Here is an 18,518-nt window from a genome sequence, read left to right on the forward strand (position 1 = left end):
GGGGCCGGGCGGCATTCGTCCGCTGGTTTGTCCGAGGGAGGTTTTCGTCTCGGGGGATCTTCGACCGGTGTCAGTCTCTCCGCTGCCCTGGGCCGGCGCGAGAATTCGAACCTGGGACGCGGGGAGCCCCCAGACAGGTCTCCGCCTCCAGCTTCCCTTGCTCGCACCCGGGGCTGCGCCTTGGGAACTCAGGCCCAAGTTGGTCCGCTTTGCCTGGCACCCGGGCCGGCAGTGCTCAGCGCGAGCCCGCTCCTCCCGACTGGGTAGCTCGGGCCCTACGCGCGGCGTCGGGGAATTGGTTTGGATCGGTGCTGGCTTTAGGTCGGGTCAGGTGACGAGGAGCAGCCACCTAGGGTGGCTTGAGGTCACACCCCTCGGAGAGGGGGCGCTGAGGGTCGTGTGGAGGGAGCCGGCCTTGACCGCGTCTGGGGTGTGTCTTACAGACTGAAGTTGCCGCGTCTGGCCAGGCGCGCCGCCGGGTCCCATGGAGCTGGAGGGGCAGTGGTGGCGGGGACAGCTGGCCGCCGACATTCATCAAGCGCTTCGATACAAGGTAATCTCGATGCCCGGTTTTGCCATGCAGGGTTTTGTGCCAGTTAGTAGAAATCACGGCTCCCTGGGAAGTCCGGTCACTAGTTTCCAGACCAGAAAAGGCGAGTTTGCTTATTTGCTCGAGGTTAATTAACTCCGGGGTTTCTTCCCTTGGATGTATCAGAAGAACCTGTAACTTAAATGAGGGCGGAGCGTAGTATTTCGGAGAGGGAAGGTGGAACATGAATTTGATACTGTTTCTAGAGTAGCCCTCGTTCTGTAGTTGCAGTTGCGTTCCGCCGTTAGGCCACATCGGTACATAAATTCCCCAGCCTGTCCACCAACCTGCTGTAAGACGTTGGATAAGTTACTTCATTTTCTCTTTCCCAATTTCCCCATCTGTAAAATGAATAATTATGAGGCTTGTGGGGACATTGTGATAATGAAATGAGTTGATACTGTACCTGCGCTTTAGAGCCTTAAGAAAGCTACAACTGTTGTTATTTTCCCTGAGACCCCCCAGATTTGGGGACTGTTCAAAATGACTTAAGGTAGGAGTTAGCTGCTCCCTGCGGTTAACCTAAGGCAGGAAGTAGACTGTTATACGTATTGTGGCGTGGGGGAGGGGGCGGTGTGTACAATTTTCTGACGTAATGCAAATTCTGACAAGTACAGTTTTACTCTGTATGTCACATCTCAACTTAACGGGTCATCTCTGCCTCTCTGATAACCAGAAGAGAGACGACATCCAAAACTGTCCCTAACTTGATGCAGTTTCACCCTGGATGGAGGGCCATTTGTTATGTACAGAAAATAAGAAAGAAGTAAAACAACTGCCTCTTTAATGAAAGGGATACTGATGGAGTGCCTGGGTGGCCCAGTTGGTGGAGTATAGGACTTTGGATCAGGTCATAATCTCACAGTTCATGGGTTTGAGCCCCGCCTCAGATTCTGTGCTGACAGCTCAGAGTCTGGAGCCTGCTTCACATTCTGTTGTGTCTCACTGTCCCTGGTCCTTCCCGGCTTGTGCGCGCGCTCTCTCTGTCTCTCTCTCTCTCTCTCTCAAAAATAAATAAGCATTTGAAAAAATAAAAGGAATACTGACTGTTGGAGTTAAGAGTTCCTGAGATGATCATGAAGTTGTATCTTCACTTTTTTTTTAAACCAGGTTAACTACATTAGAAAACCTAATTCTGACTTAAATTGTTACAACTGTACCCATTTCTAAGGTTTAAGTTTGAGATATCTAAATGCTATTTATTAATTCTGTTGTCAGTACACCTTGGTCCCGTAAGAGGTTTCTTGTACCATAACAAAGTCTCAGCTGTGGAATAGTTCTCTGAAGTATAAGAAAACATTTTCACGTTTCCACTTTGAAAATTGTCCATATACTTTTGATTTTTATAAAGATGTGGTCTTATAGTGGTTTTGTTTGTTTGTTTGTTTTAAGTTTATTCATTTTGAGAGCGAGCAGGGGAGGGACAGAGAGAGGAAGAGAGAATTCCAAGCAAGCTCTGCACTGACAGTTGGGAGCCTGACGTAGGGCTCAAACTCAAGAAACTAGAGATCATGACCTGAGCCCAAACCAAGAGTCAGACGCTTAACCAACTGAGCCAACCAGGCACCCCTAGTCTTTTAGTTTTAAGTGTTCTCCTTTTCTGAATGTCAGCCCTTTATCCCTCCGGTATGTGGTGAAATTAATTCTTTGATGTTGAGGATACTTTTATTTTTTAGTGACAGATATCTATGGTATGGAAATTGTATAATTTTTTATTATGTTTTTTACTTACTTTTGAGAGATAGAGACAGCGCTAGCAGGGGAGGGTCAGAGAGAGAGGGAGACACAGAATCTGAAGCAGGCTCCAGGCTCTGAGCCAGCTGTCAGCACAGAGCCCTACACGGGGCTCGAATTCAGGGGCTTGAACTCACAAATCATGAGATCATGACCTGAGCCAAAGTCGGACCTTTAACCGACTGAGCCACCCAGGCGCCCCATTGTGATTTTAATCCCAAGTGATGACTTTGAGTTAATTTTGTCAGTTGAAGTTGAAAGTGGATTTTTTTTTGGCAGATTTGTTAAATACTTTGTGTATTAGGCTGTGAGGAGGATCGAAGGAATAAAACACAAGCCTGTACTGAAGTTGCCTATAAACTATCTACTGGCACGCAGGGCCTGAGGGAATGCCGCTGAAAATTACCTTGGGTCACCTGTGGCTTGCTACCCTGGGTTGTCTTATTTTATCTCTAAGCACTGTGTAAGCCACAATTGTCACAATTGCCACACTTTGTGAATAATTTATGTTAGTAAAATGTGACCCTTGTGGAACTGGAGAGACCCCTGTTTGTAGTACACTGAATCAAGAAAAGTTAAAATGAACTTTTCTCATAAAATTAATTCCAGATTCTTCATCCGGTGGTAGTTGGATAGTCATATGCTTATTTGTTTAACAGATTTGAGTACCTGCTATATACAAGGTACTATGCCGGGTGTTAGAGTGGTAATAGTGGATGAGACCGACGGGCCTCTGCCTTTATGGGCTCTAATCTCACATAACTTAGCATCTCAACGTAAGTCTTCTTTATGGAAGGAATTCTCTGTTTAGATCCAAGCTGTGTGGAGGAATAATTGCTTTGACTAGCATTGTATCTATTAGGGAAGGGTAAAAATTACAGCAAATAGAAATTCTCTTCAACCCCAAATGCACCTGTTCTGTTCTTTTTTGTAAAATATAACTACTTTCTCCTCCACTCCCCCCAAAACCCCTATAAAGCACCTATCTTTTTATATTCTTGTGTCTTATCTTGTTATGTTATGTATACTGATGTCTTAGGATGGCTGGAAGTATTTTCAGGAGTCTTTATGACAGATGGCAACAATGCTAGCTTGTGAAAAACATTCAGAAAATATCCCATAGAGTTGTATTTACATTTGTGAGTTTTCCCTCTATGCCTTTATTTCCATGTTGTCCGGGCAGTAGCCTGTTCTGAGAAAGGGAAGGCATCTGGGGTGGTGAACGGACGAGTACGTGAGGCTAGAGAGAGAGATGACTTGTTCAGATCTCGGTGCTTTGGTCCCATGGGATCCTGAGAAGCAGATGGGAACAAGAATGCAAAATTCTAGAGCATCAGGAATAGACATTATAAAACACCTGCTAGCTGAGAGTGGCCCAGGTCACTTTTTCAGGCTTGCATAACTGCAGTATCTGGACAAAGAAAACGCAATCTAACAGCCTCTGGGAAGCTTGTACTTTACCATTTAAAATGATATAAAGAGAATGTATTAGGCACACTCTTAAAACTCTGTTGGTCCTTGGTGTTCTTGCATTTGTTTTGTCCACATTTAATAAAGTTAACATAGTGAGGAATAAAGTCCACCAAATAAAGTGTTTTCCAGCTGTGTTTCCCAGTAAGTCTTTAAGATCTTGTTCAGGCCTCCTTTAAAGAAAGACTACCCTGGCTTTGTTTTTCCCCAGCTCTCCATCCCCTGAGCTGTGTTAGATCTTCTGCCTCAGTGTTCTGTAATACCTTGTGATTACTATATTATATTCTAGTAACCTTTGGTTTATTAGACTATACTATCATTTATATTAATAGATTCCCTGATATCAAGCCATCTTTGCATTCCTGAGATATACTACAATGATGATGATGTATTCTTTGGATACACTACAAAAGTCACATTGACTAACTTTTTATCTAAAGTTTTAGCTCTTATTAGGTTAGACAGGTATGTACGTTCCATTTTTTGTGCTTGTTTATTGTTGTCAAGTTTTCACAACATAAAATTTTAATCACTTTTAAGTGGATATTTCAGTGACATTAGGTACATTTACATTGTAGTACATACATGCTACTTTTACCTCTCTATAGAACTTTTTCATCTTGAACTAAAATGCATTTTGTTTACCCATTCATATGTTGATGTATTGTTTGTTTCCACCTTTTGGCTTTTGTGAATAATGCTATCAGTATTGTACAAATATCTGAGTCCCTACTTTTAATTCTTTTTGATGTATACCTAAAAGTGGAGTTGCTGGATCATATAATAATTCTATGCTTAATTTTTTTTTGAGGAACTGTAATACTGTTATTTAGTGGCCGTACAATTTTATATTCCCATCATTACAGAAGGGTTCTAGTTTTTCACATTCTTGTCACCACTTGTTATTTTTTGTTTTCTGTGTTTTGGGTTTTTTTTTAATGTCTTTATTTATTTTTGAGAGAGAGAGAGAGAGAGAGAGACAGCGTGAGCAGGGGAGGGTCAGAGAGAGTGGGAGACACAGAATCTGAAGCAGGCTCCAGGCTCTGAGCTAGCTGTCAGCACAGAGCTTGACACGGGGCTCGAACCCACGAACCGTGAGATCATGACCTGAGCTGAAGACAGACGCTTAACTGACTGAGCCACCCAGGCGCCCCTGAAAATTTGTAGTTTTTTGAAAAATGGGTTCATATAATTTTTTAATAATAGCAGTGCCAGTGGGTCTGAAGTGGTATCTTGTAATGGTTTTTATTTGCATTTTCCTAATGATTAATAATGTTGAGCACCTTTATATGTGTTTATTGGTCATTTATATATCTTTGGAGAAATGTTTATTCAAGTCTTTTGCCAATCTTTAAGCAAGTTTGTTATTTGTTGTTGGATTACATATATAAAAGTTCTTTATATAGTATGGATATTAAACACTTACCAGATACATGATTTGCAAATATTTCCTACCATTCTGTGGATTACCTGCTCACTCTGTTGAAAAGAGTGAACTTTGATGCACAAAAGTTTTAAGTTTTGTTGAAGTCAAATTTATCTTTTTTTGCCTGTTATTTTAAGGTCTATGTAATTTCCTGCTATTGTGATACCTATTAGGTTCCATACTAGTATTATGCTAAAATGAATTTAGAACCTTTCTATCTTTCTGTATGCTCTGGAAATACTTTAATAGTATAGAAAATTTGTAATTTTTTAAATGTTTTATTTATTTTTGATACAGAGAGAGAGCATGAGAGGGGGGAGAGGCAGAGAGAGAAGGAGACACAGAACCAGAAACAGGCTCCAGGCTCTGAGCTAGCTGTCAGCACAGAACCTGATGCAGGGCTCAAACCCACGAACGTGAGATCTGACCTGAGCCGAAGTCGGAGGCTTAACCGACTGAGCCACGCAGGCGCCCCTGAAAATTTGTAATTTTTGAAAAATGGGTTCATATAATTCTGAGATTGAACAGCAATGATGGGAAAAATTTTAGGTATATGAAAAGGTAATAGCACAGCAGGCTTAGAGGACACTGTGGATGAGTACTAGTCTCTCCCCTCTACACTGCTGCAAGCATAATGTAGTATGTGGCCTCCTAGGAGTATATTCACTCCCTGTTACCTTCTACCCCAAAGCTTTGAGCCTCCCGGTGGGGGTGGGGGTGATATATGTGTGGTGTGGTTGGGATTTGATAAAAGTGTTTTTCTGAAAAAAACAAGCAAACAAACAAACAAACAAAAACCACTGATAGGGAAAAGAAGATATAAAAATCTTGCTGGAATATATCCCTTCCATGATACAAGAAACGTCTATAACTTGTCACATCACAGATTAAAAATAAGGAGAAAAGTTTGGTTTTAAATTTTAAATGCCATTCATTATCCTTCCACTCAACTTTTTCAAATTTGTATTTCCGTCAAGAAGTGTGTTAGGCACTTATAACACTAATATATTGAAGGCAAAAGTTGTCTTCTTTGTAGGGATACTACTCCTACAGGCCACGTTAGACTAAATGTTGTTCCTCTTGATTTAGGAGCTGAAGTTGCCTTCCTACAAAGGCCAGTCCCCTCAACTAAGTCTCAGAAGGTATTTTGCTGACCTGATTGCCATTGTGAGCAATCGCTTCACCCTCTGCCCTTCTGCGCGACACCTTGCTGTCTATTTGCTGGACTTATTTATGGATCGGTATGACATCTCTATCCAGCAGCTGCATTTAGTTGCACTTTCCTGTCTGCTTCTAGCAAGTAAGTATGAACCTCCTCTACATGACTAGAAGTTTCCATTGTTTAGAATAAAATAAATTCATATAGAGCTCAGTGGAACATCACCAAATTCCATTCATTCCAGTTTACTAGTATCAGGAAGTTTATGTTGAAAGTGCTTGTCAGTATAATCATTCTTAACTAGGCATTAAAAGACTAGCTCTCAAGTCTTTTATACTTACGTGTGTAAGTCCTACATCCTGAAGATTCTGATACAAATGTCTAGGCCACTCCAGATCTTTTGACTCACAGTCTGTATCATAGGGCTTGAGTTCCAAAGCCAATTCTGATATACCTTTCCCTTTGAGAACCCTTGCCTTAAAGTTCTCACCCGGAAAAACTGCCCCACAGGAAATAGTTGGCATTGTCGTCACCACCTGGGAGGCTACTACTAGCACCTGTTAAGTAGAGGGCCAGGATGTTCCTAAATATCCACAGTGCACAAGGCTGCCCCGCCCAGTGAGGAATTTCTGGCCCCAAATGTCAGTGGAACTGAGGTTGAGAAACTCCAAAAGGTACTATAGTCTTGTGTTGTTAGAACACCTTCTGCTGACTCCATGATGAGTTGGCCGAGTGAACTGAAGGTTCCCAGGCAGCCTCTACAAATGGGAGAGCCTTGGCACAGCTCAGTGGTGGTCTACAGGGCGGACTCCGATAAATCATGTTCTTTACCTGATGCAGAGCGGACTGGTGGGACTTTTGGTGCCTCTTTCTCTTAGTTTCTTCCTGTAACTCATTTCATTGTTAGTAACTTGACCGAAGAGAAAGAGGGTGAGTAAAGTAATTAAAATTGGGTTTTTCTTTTAGTAATGTCATTTACAGTAGAAATGTAACCCCCACTTCAGAGTACTTTGTAGAAATACCTACTGCATTCGTGTCTAACCCCCTCTTGAGGGCTTGGGATTTTATGTGAGTGCTGTCTAAGGAACATTCCTCCTGCATGCTACCACCAGAGTTCTTTCTAGAACAGTTATGTGCTTTGACTGAAAGTAAACCTAAAACGAAATGCAGGCCTGTGTGATAATCATTTTTGGGCACTAATTTCTTCTCAGATTTTCTTTTTCTACCCTTATTCCTTTGATCTGATAACCTCAACCTCTTATTTTGTTTCCTTGGAGGTTTTTTGTGTAAGTTATTTCAAATTGTTTGTGGACCACACTGACTATAAATAAACACAGCTCCAGGGGTGATATCACAGTGCTTGTGGGTTAAGGTAGAAGCTCCTTAATGTAACACTGAGAACCTTACATCTGGTCCCAGCCACCTTTCCAGTCGTCTCTGCCCACCCTTTTCCCATGCACCGTGAGCCATATTCTTACCAGAGTTCTGTTTCCGGAAAGTCTGTATTTCTCCTTTAGTCTGTTGTCCTCTAAGATCCAGACACATCACCTGCTCCTCTCCCTTCTACCCAGACTGCTGGAGAGGTAATACTTGTACATTTATAATTAACCTTTAATTTAACCTTTAATTAAAGTTTCATTCTCATAAGCAATTTCATGTACAATTCTGTATGTGTTTCATCACTGGCTGTGAAGCCCTTTGTGGTTTCATAGTTGACATAGGATTGGAAAAACCCATACTTGACACATTAGATGTATGAGGATCCACAAATGGAATGGCTTCTTATCGTACAAAATGTTAGATTATAATAGAATCCATTTATGGTAGACACTGGAAATTATGTACGCAAGTTAGGTTGTTTTAAAAACGTAAGATCATTAATGAAAAATGATACTGCCTGTTGCGGCCATCACTGCTTTGACTGCTGCCAAGCCCCCTCTTACTTTATGCCTGAGATTCTTACAAGTGTGGTGCAGACCAAGAGGGAGATTATTCCTGGTGAACTGTGAAATTATGAGTGATGCCAAGTCAGTTCATAGACGGACTTACATTTGTGACTAAAGTTTATTTACTGGTAACTTATCAAATGAATTAGGGGGTCACTTAACTAGATATTCTTAAACTGCATGTTATTGCTGAAGTTCAGTGGGGGCTCTAGTTAATAATCTAGGATTTCTGGCCACCATGCAGTGTTTAGCATTGGTGCCAAGTTCTTACCATTGCCACAATTTGGGGAAAAGATACCTTATTTGTGTACCATCTTAGGTCGATTGAAATGGAGCTTTTAATCTTGTTTTTTAAATTATCCGTTACTGTTAGTTTTTATTTTATTGAAGATGATTTTTGCACATTTTCCGGGAACTAGCTTTAGGACTTGTATTTGCTGTGGTTTAAATATGAATTGTTGATCAGCTGTTGCTTTGTTCTGCTGACATTCCCTAACCTCTCATTCCTAAAAGAGAAGAGTTGTTCCTTTTCCTCTGGATAATGAAGAGAGTGAGATAGGTATTCCCCAGGTCTCAGCCTCTCCACGTAGGCAGTGGTCAAGAGCGTAAGCTGTTAGCTCTTAACAGCGTGGGTCAGGAATCCAGGAGGCTGGCCCTTAGCAGTCAGCTCCAGTCTCTTCTGCCTCTACTCTGTAACTTTCCTACAACAGAAGTACTTCGGATGCTTATAAACTGGTATTTTTAGTATCTGGTGTCTGTTTTTAATTTGTGGAGTATATTCTAGTGTTTGTTATATTCTTACACTCTTCTTACCTTTGGCAGCTCTCCAGTTAGGTTTCATAAACTTTATTTAGGTGATGCTTCTCTTCTCCCAGGATGATTGAACTGTGTATGCTCGCCTTCCCCATCTGCTCCCTGCTTTAGGATAGGCAGCCTGATGTGTAAAAATGAAGAACAGCTTGCAGCTGACAGGACTGGGGGACAGTGGATTCTGCTTATTAAATAGAATGGGAGGCTGTCAGTAGTTTGGCCAAAGATGGGGCACATCTTGTGAGTTCCAGGTAATAACCGTACCTAGCTGCGTGCATGTCTGCACTGTTGGAGGTAGGAAGAAGGGGCCGACAGGCTGGCTCTGATGAGAGAGCAATGCAGTGTTGAGAGTAGGGATGACAGTGGTGAATTTCCTGGGTTTGACTCTGTGGTGACTCTGTGGTTAGCAGTATGCATTTCAACAACTCTTAAGTCTGAAGTCTATAGGATGAAAATAAAGACACTTAACTTGTCCGTTGTTGTGAGGATCAAGTAGGGTGAGATGTTTAAAAACACATAGGAAATGGAAACATAAATGTTAGCGTCATAACGATTAATTCTTCCATAAACTCTTCTATAATCTTTAGTCTGACTCCCTAACTCTGAAGATTCTGGCTCCTTCCAGAAAAGTTTGTGATTCAGCCTGAGAAATTTCTTAAATTCTAACCCTTTGCCCTGTATACCCTGGCTTCCCTTGGCTTCTGTGATCAGCATTGAACTTATAGAGAGCATAGAAGCAGTCTTGGGTATGAGGCTTTTGATAATTTGGTCAAGGTATTGTGTAACTAAGAAATGATCTCAGAATCAGGATGAAGCCAAAAGTAAGATCACAGGCTATTAGTTGTGAAAATCTACAACAAGTGCTTGTTTCTCCTTATTTATCAGTAATGGGTTGACAGAAGTTTTTACTTCATTATCTGAAAAGTGAAAATTTTATCTCATAGTTTATTTGATTAACATCTTCTTAATGCTAGGAATAGTTACCTTTTTTTTTTTTTAATTTTAATGTGACTAGAACCTTTTTCCCCCCTATGAATTTCCTCTTTCTGTTCCTTATTGTTTTTCTCTTACATTGGTAGTCTAACAAATTTGTGAAAATTCTTAGTATGTATCAAAGATGACTTTTTTCCTGCTCAATAATAAAAGACTTGAAAGAGCATACAGGGACATAGCATCCTGGCTCCTTCTGCCATATGCCTGTCACTCACTGCTGGCTTTGAAAATATGCTGGTTTCCATAGCTGATCTGAGCATTTCCTATAAAGGAAAGAAAGCCTGATGTTTTGTTTCTGTGGCGTCTAATTCTTTATTTTCTGGGAAGCAGATGTGAATTTCCTGTGCCCTTACTTCCTGTTTGGGGCCTTATCAATACAATCACATGGCTTCTGGTATTTCCTTTCAGTTGAAGAAACTGATCTTTGTGATCTGTATGTGGTATTGCAGATAAGTAGATTTAAAATACCCATGCACATAGCTTTCAGGACAGCAAAAATGATGGCTATGAATTCAGGTACTCACTGACACTGTCACACATTTTTAAGCCTTTTAATATCTATGTATCAGAGTACATCCCTATATTTAATGAAGAAGTTCCAAAAAACATAAGCCTGAATAAAATCCCAAGTATGGTTATTACACAGTACACAGATTGTTTTTCACTTTGCAAGTCAAGGGGCAAAGGCTTTCACACTTGTAATCGCCAAGTACTTTATAAATACAGAAACCCCATGGATGTTTAATAATACAGAATTCTGTCTATTTTGATAGTGTTTGTCCCCATATAACCTAGTGTAATACTTTGATCTAGAAGTACAGATTTGGGAATTCAAACCAGTCTTTTGGCTTCCACTTTTGGTTTGGTTCAACTTACTTGACCTTGAATGAATCAACCAACCTCACTGCCTTGGGTTTTTAGCTTTGAAATTGGTCTTACCCAGTTTTGTTTTCAATGTTGAAACTTTCAAGGAGATAATATGAAGCATTCTTGGTCCTTGAATTAAACAGTGAATTATAGTATATTAATTTCTTCAAAGGAACTTCAAGCCTGATGTAAATAAACACATTAATTTTTATGATACTCCTTTGAAGTACACTGCGGGTGTTGTTGCTGCCACACAAATGGCAGGATACTTTGAAAACCGTAATGATTCATCCAGAGGGATTGAACTGAATTCCTGGGACACTCTCCACTCTGTGACCCTGAGAACAGGGGGCTCTTTTCCTGTATCTTTATTCAGTGATGGTGCTGGATGACCAGCTCATGAAGGCCACGTTAGTGCTCTCAGCCCTACTAAGTACATAGTATTGGAAACACTTGTGATTTGTATGTGATTTGACTTGGGAGGGGCTATCTGGATTTTTTAAAAGTCTGAATTATATCCGTTTTTTTGTTTGTTTTTGATCAACTCCTACCTGCAGCAATACATAGTTAAGAGTAATTTAGATTTAAAGATGTTCAGAATTTCTGAGGCAGGAGAAAAATTCTCTTTGGGCTTTACCTCTTCGTTAAGTCATGAGCATTGACTCACCTTGCAGAGGGGACAAAACCTACCCAAGTTTCCTCCCCCACCAAGCACAGACCCAAGGTGGCCAGCAGCGCTTTTTCAAAATAGTAAAACAAAAAATTTTATATAGTAATATGTAGCATAATCTAACAACTGTAATTTTGAACAAGTATAAAAGCTATTGTGAGAAATCTGTATGATAGATTGTATTGCATACAATACAATTAGAAAATAATTGTGATACTATATAACTGTTTTAATGTAAAATAGAACATAATACTAGAAGCTTTAGTCAGTAATTTCCCTTATTCTGTGGACCACCGTGGAACAAACCCAAAGAGACTTGAAGACAGTTCTTTGGTTCTAATGCTGCATCTGGAAACCCACACTCATGCTAGATAGTTTGCATTTTCTCCAGCCGTACGCTCTATATTGATTTATATACAGTAAAATTAAAGTGTAAGATGGTACATTAATAACCTATAGAAACATTATTCTGGGGCTGGAGAGGGAATTCTATTCTTCAGCTGTACATTTAGAAGAGTATTTCCTGAAAAGAAGTTAATACCCTGGAATAATAAAGTATAGCCATCAGAATGTCTACTCCTATTTTGTAAGGAGATATAAAAGTATATATAAAGTATTCTTCTGTTCTTTTTTTGGTAAAAGCTAGGATTTGTTTGAATTCAGAAGAGGACACTTTTTTATGGAATGAGAATGCCTGTTAGATATTTACCCAGTTTTTTTCTCTCACTGTCTCTCTAGAATTGAGATTGTGCTCAAAATAAGCCAGGATGAAACACTTGAAGGTTTTTTATATTTATTTTTGAGAGAGAGACAGAGGGAGAGAGCAGGGGAGGGACAGAGAGAGACTTCCAAGCAGGCACTGCTTTGTCAGTGCAGGGCCCGTTGCGGGGCTCAAACTCACAAACCCTGAGGTTATGACTTGTGCCAGAGCCAAGAGCTGGATGCTTAACCAACTAAGCCACCCAGGCGCCCCTTAAGCTTAGCTATTTTTGATTTTAGGTAACTCCATGGCATGAAATTTAAACTTTCTTCTGTTCTAAAATAAAAGCCTGGGTGGCTCAGTCGGTTAAGCATCCGACTTCAGCTCAGGTCATGATCTTGTGGTTTGTGGGTTCAAGCCCTGCATCAGGCTCTGTGCTCAGATTCTGGGTTTCCCTCTCTCTATGCCCTTCCCTCACTCGTGCTCTGTCTCTGTGTCTCTCGAAATAAATAAATACTAAAAAAATTTTTTTAAATAAAAGCCTGTTCTCCCACCAGCCACTGCCTGTTCCCCCCTCACCAAAAGAAATTTCCTGGAAGGATTGTGCTGGTAACTTGAGAGTTATTTTTTCATTGGCACATATGACCACTTTTATTACGTAGTATGACATAGATCAGAATGTTTACATGTTCCATTTTTTGTTTTTAGAGGTGGGGGCTAGGGGAGGGAAGTACAAGGAGAAAAAAATCTGCAAAATATTGAGAACCAGAGTTTTGGCACACTTGTTTTGCCCAGGGGAAGAGAAAGAATGTCTTTGGATCTAAGCTTTGCAGTAAGACAACAAATCCCATTTAAGTGACCATACCTGTAATGATCACTTGTATAACATTTTCTATCTCTGTCTCCCCCCCCCCCTTTTCTTATAAGGTAAATTCGAAGAAAAAGAAGATAGTGTGCCTAAGCTGGAACAGCTCAACAGCCTGGGTTGTATGACTAATATGAATCTAGTATTAACAAAGCAAAATCTGCTACATATGGAACTGTTGTTATTAGAAACCTTTCAGTGGAACCTCTGCCTTCCAACAGCGGCCCATTTCATTGAGTATTATCTCTCTGAAGCAGTACATGAAACAGATCTTCATGATGGCTGGCCAATGATTTGCTTGGAAAAAACTAAACTGTATATGGCCAAGTATGCAGATTACTTCCTGGAAGTATCTTTGCAAGGTGAGTCGTTGCGGACGCCAGTAAGTGACTTGTGAGCTTGTGACTTGTGTATTCTGTTGCTTAAGTTCATTTTTGATGTCTCCACAGATTATGCCTTTCTAAATTATGCACCTTCTTTAGTAGCTGCTGCATGTGTGGCTTCTTCAAGGATTATACTTCGTCTTTCTCCAACGTGGCCTACAAGACTACATCGTCTTACTGCTTACTCCTGGGATTTTTTAGTGCAGTGCATTGAACGACTATTGATGTAAGCCTCTTTAGTCTTGTGTTTGTGATTTCTCAATACTTTGTTTATTTTTGACAGAGAGAGAGAGAGAGAGAGAGAGAGAATGAGTGGGGGAGGGGCATAGAGAGAGGGAGACCCAGAATCCAAAGCAGGCTCCAGGCTCTGAGCTGTCAGCACAGAGCCCAATGCAGGACTTGAACCCACAAACCGTAAGATCATGAGCTGCAATAAAGTCAGACCCTTAACCAACTGAGCCACCCAGCTGCCCCTCTAAAAAGAACTTCTTAAAAGCACCAAGCTTTGATAGTTGCTAGCTGCCATGAGCAAGCTATTTTATGAGCAGTACTTGGCAGAAAGCTGTACCTTGGCTGTTTTCCAGTGAGAGGCTGTCATTCTGTCATAATTTGGGGTACTCGATAAGGAAGGGAGTTGCTCTTACCTGAGCCTACAACTTAACAGTCCAGGCAAATCTTGCCCTTTTCCCCATTCCACATCTTTAAATTGTGGGGCCACCAGGATGTCACCAAAGTGGCAGCCGTGTTTAAGTGCTTTTTGTGGATATAGTTCCCAAGCTGGAAATAGGCCTAAGAGTTACCAGCAGCCAGTCCCCAAAGTTTGTGCAAAAGGAAGGAGCTTTTATTTTATTTTATTTTTTATTTTTTTATTTATAGTTTATTGTCAAGTTGGTTTTCATATAACACCCAGTGTTTAGGAAGGAGCTTTTAGGAGGATAAGAGTAAAATCTCACTGTTGTTAAAATTATGGTTACAATGACTGCCACCTGGGCATTGGGGCAGTCCATGGAGTCAACTGGTGAAGAGTTGAAGTAACATTATAATTTCTTTTAATGTTTATTTACTTTTGAGAGAGAGAACATGAGCATGGGGAGGGGCAGAGAGAGAAGGAGACAGAATCAAAGCAGGCTCCAGGCTCCGAGCTGTCACCAAAGAGCCCGATGCGGGGCTCAAACTCGGCACCTGCAAAATCATGCCCTGAGCTGAAGTCTGATGACTGAGCCACCCAGGCACCCCGAGGTGAAGTAACCTTATTGACGGTTTTCTTTCTCTCCACGCAGTGCTCATGATAATGATGTGAAAGAGGCAAACAAACAGAGAGGACAGGCAGGATCCCAGCCCGCACAGCTGAGTGTGTTCCAGTCGGCCTCCCAGCCCTCGCGGCCGGTTCACTTTCAGCAGCCTCAGTATCTGCATCCGACGCACCAGACCTCACTGCAGTATCGCCATCCTGTGGCGGAACAACCAAGCTGTCCGCAGATCGTATCTGCCACACACACCTCATCTTACACACTACAGACGTGTCCTGCTGGCTTCCAAACTAGTGTTCAGGGCCTTGGGCATGTGCAGACTGGTGTTGGGATGTCACTGGCAATCCCAGTAGAAGTGAAGCCCTGTCTGAATGTTTCTTATAACCGGAGTTACCAGATAAATGAACATTACCCTTGCATTACTCCATGCTTTGAAAGGTGATTTTCTGTGAAGGTAATACCTGACCCAGACTGTTTGTGACTGGAAGCTCTGGGGCAAGCTTTTTGTAAACTTCTCTTCAAAAGGAAAGGGATCCAGATTGCATCAGAACTCTTCGGATAGGAGCATCTGCGAGGAAGACTGAAAATCCCTTTCGGTGCGCCACGAGTACCTGGGAGGGCCGGACAGACCCTGCAGACACTCTAACAGTACGTATACCAGATCTTGTCAGAACACATCCCTATATGACAAAAATTTTCAAGCCCTGGCTGATGGTCCAAATGTTTCAAAAATATTCACTACAACAGAAAATTTGGACAGAAATCAAATCGCCGTTTTGAGATTGTCCTGTGATGGGCTCTGGGCCCGATGTTGGCATCTGTGTCAGAGACAGTGTTTATCTGTGGACTTGCCAAACGGTCTTTTTATGAAGGAAAGTTACAGTATTAATTTTTGAAGAGTTTCTTTATTTTTTATTCTGCAGTTTTGAGTTATATTTTTGATCCACAAATGAATTTTTTACAGAGTTTAAACTCCTGAATTGCTATGCTATCCCAATCTGTGCAGTAAAAAAAATTTTTTTTAGATGACTCTATATAACTTCCTATCACAATATAAGTATCTTGGTTTATGTACTGAAATTAAGGATGGATTAGCTCTCTTAAAATTATGGTCATATGTTTTTCTTATTTTTTTCCCCAAAGTGATCCTCAGTCAGATCTTTAGAATTAAAACACATTTAACTCAGGGAATTTGTACTACTTGGAAACACTTATCTGTAATGCAACATGCTTTGGGAATGTTATAATATGAACTACCTTTATAACATAGGTTTAAATACTCTTGATAGGATGTGTCTTCAAATGAGAACATAATTGTAGCTTAGAATGAAGTGGTTCCTGTCATTCATAATACATATATAGGTTTTGCATTTCTCGGTGCAATCAATGATTCATACTCAGAATCGATGTTACTCTAGAAGTTTTTTCAAGGAAAGACATAACTAAACTGTCAGTACTAGAATGAAGTCCTGTAGGTTTATTTTGAAGTGGGATGTGGACAGGGTAGTTCTCAGGTTGTGCTAGAGCAGCACTTTGTTACATGGAGGGCGAGTTTTATGAGCAGCCTTCAATCCAGCCAGCCAGTGTAAGCAGGCAAAGGACCTGATTACTAAATTTCAGTAGCCACTTTTCATGACACTGGTACCAGAACTGCCCTGGGACATTTCACTGTATTGGTCATGAGTGAAAACAGCAATAATAAATCATTACAGTAAGGGCAATTTGGGGGGTGGGGGGAGAAAGAATTCAGAGGGAATAAAAAAAAGAATGAAAGCATTGTAATAACTGAAACTGTATACATTGTGCTCTTATCTGTGAGAGGAGAGATTTGGTGGAGGGAAGCTTTCTGATTTAAAGATTAGTAAGATGTATCTTTGTTTGTGTGTGTGGTTTTTTTTTTTAAGATAGCACTTGAATAGAAGGGAAATTGCACGGCAGGTATGTGACTGCCGCAGTATGCATTGAAGACAATATTATAAAGATGTTGTGGGTATGCAGCAGGAGTCTCCGTAATCAAGCCAGTGGCTTTTGTTAGGAAGGGAGGGACTCAACGCAGTAGTAGACCGACCCAGATGGCCCCGTGGATAGGTGTGGGTGCGTGGCTTCTGCCAGCGTGAACTCTTAGAAAACGTTCTTTCCTTCAAAGAATGGTGACTCGTATAACTAGAGTACATGGGGCATGATGTGGATTTATTAGTCTGGTAGATTAAAAACCACTCAGGTAAGAACACTCACTCACTCATGGCAGTTTTCAAACATGAAAATTGTTTTCTGAAAGTATCATCACTTTTCCTCTAGAAGGCTGCTAATTGGATTTTGGTAGTTCTTAACCTCAAGAGAGCTTGGATTATTTGGGGGAAAGTGGATTCAAAAGAGAATATATCTTTCACATTCACATTCAGAACTCAGCACCTGGAGTCTAATTTTCAGTATTTTAACTACCTCAATAATGCTATGAATGTAAGATACTGGGATAGAGATCCCAACTTGAAACAACAGCCGGTGCCTATGGTAATTTAATGTCTTGTCAGATGCTTTTATTGACTGGTTTAAATGTCATTCTTGTTATAGAAGAATATGCCTTTTAAAAAATCTTATAACACTTTCCCAGTTTATATTTAAAAAAGCTAAAGAACACTGGATTAATTTGGGGAGTAGAATAAAATAATTAATTGGTTATATTGCTGCATACCCAGGGTGGGGTTGGGGGTAGGGTGGTTGGAGAATCAGAACTATTTTTAAAACATTAGGTTTCAATATAAATACAACTCACAACTGCTAGCCTTGTGGGATGGGGGTGGGGGGAGTGGTGTGGGTTTTGTTTTGTTTAATTTATTGGTTAGTCTTTAAAGTAGGTTTGTTTGTTTGGTTTGTTTTGTTTTTTGAGATTACTGGACCATCATTAAATGTGTACTGTGAAGAGATTAATGATATGTATAAAGGGCTTTACCAAAGTCCACTAAATAAACACTACTCAAGTACAGACTGCAAACCAAAATGTATCTGTGTTGTGACATTAATTGCAAATAGAGAGTATGGTGCTAAATTCTACACCAATGGAATTAGATGAGTGCTATGCACTTAATTTTAAAATAAAACTAGTTTTCAGTAAAATGGCTTTAGTGTTTTATTTTAGATATAAATTTGGTATATATTTGTAGTGTTCGTGAACTATGTCATCATGTTGGTCAGACTTGGAATCCTAATTATATTTACTAAAAGCCATCCAGATGTAGAGTATAACCAAAGTGGTAGGAAACATTTGTCCATTAATTATGTATTCCACTGAGTATACACAAAAGTATATTGCACACAGCTTTTGGCCTTTTGAGCTTAATATCAGTGTGTTAGCAGTGGCAGCTTCTAATTTATTAAACAACAGCACATACTTCAGAAAATTTGAAGTTTCATCTCAGAAAACTAGGGACACAAAACGGTCAAGGGTGTGAGAGAGCAGAGTTAACAGTGAGTGATCGTGGTCTGTTCACCTAAGTATATGTATCTTCTGCCAGTTAATTAAACTTAAAACTCAGCAGATAGAAATTGTTTTGAAAAGTAAAATTTTAACAGGTTTGTATGTGTGGATTAAGAATATCCACTCCTAGGCTAAAATGAAAAATCAAGAGACTGTAGATGCTGGCGAGGGTGTGGAGAGA

General features: G+C 40.5%; 1 protein-coding gene across 3 annotated transcripts in view; it reads left to right on the forward strand.

Moving 5' to 3' along the window:
* Positions 1-17,976, forward strand: part of CCNJ (cyclin J) — an 18,546-nt gene extending 570 nt beyond the window's left edge. Inside the window, exons 1-6 of one of the 3 annotated variants that reach the window (XM_029932296.1) lie at positions 52-321; positions 444-553; positions 6,309-6,519; positions 13,292-13,591; positions 13,679-13,838; positions 14,893-17,976. In XM_029932296.1, the coding sequence (XP_029788156.1) occupies positions 485-553; positions 6,309-6,519; positions 13,292-13,591; positions 13,679-13,838; positions 14,893-15,304 (1,152 nt within the window). In that variant the 5' untranslated portion in view covers positions 52-321; positions 444-484 and the 3' untranslated portion in view covers positions 15,305-17,976. Of the gene's footprint in view, positions 1-51; positions 322-443; positions 554-6,308; positions 6,520-13,291; positions 13,592-13,678; positions 13,839-14,892 lie in introns of those variants that run through there. The other 2 variants (XM_029932297.1, XM_029932295.1) reach the window with 2 other exon arrangements.
* The last annotated feature ends 542 nt before the right edge of the window (positions 17,977-18,518 follow it).

The sequence above is a fragment of the Suricata suricatta genome, chromosome 2 (assembly GCF_006229205.1).
Source record: "Suricata suricatta isolate VVHF042 chromosome 2, meerkat_22Aug2017_6uvM2_HiC, whole genome shotgun sequence".
Classification (NCBI taxonomy): domain Eukaryota; kingdom Metazoa; phylum Chordata; class Mammalia; order Carnivora; family Herpestidae; genus Suricata; species Suricata suricatta.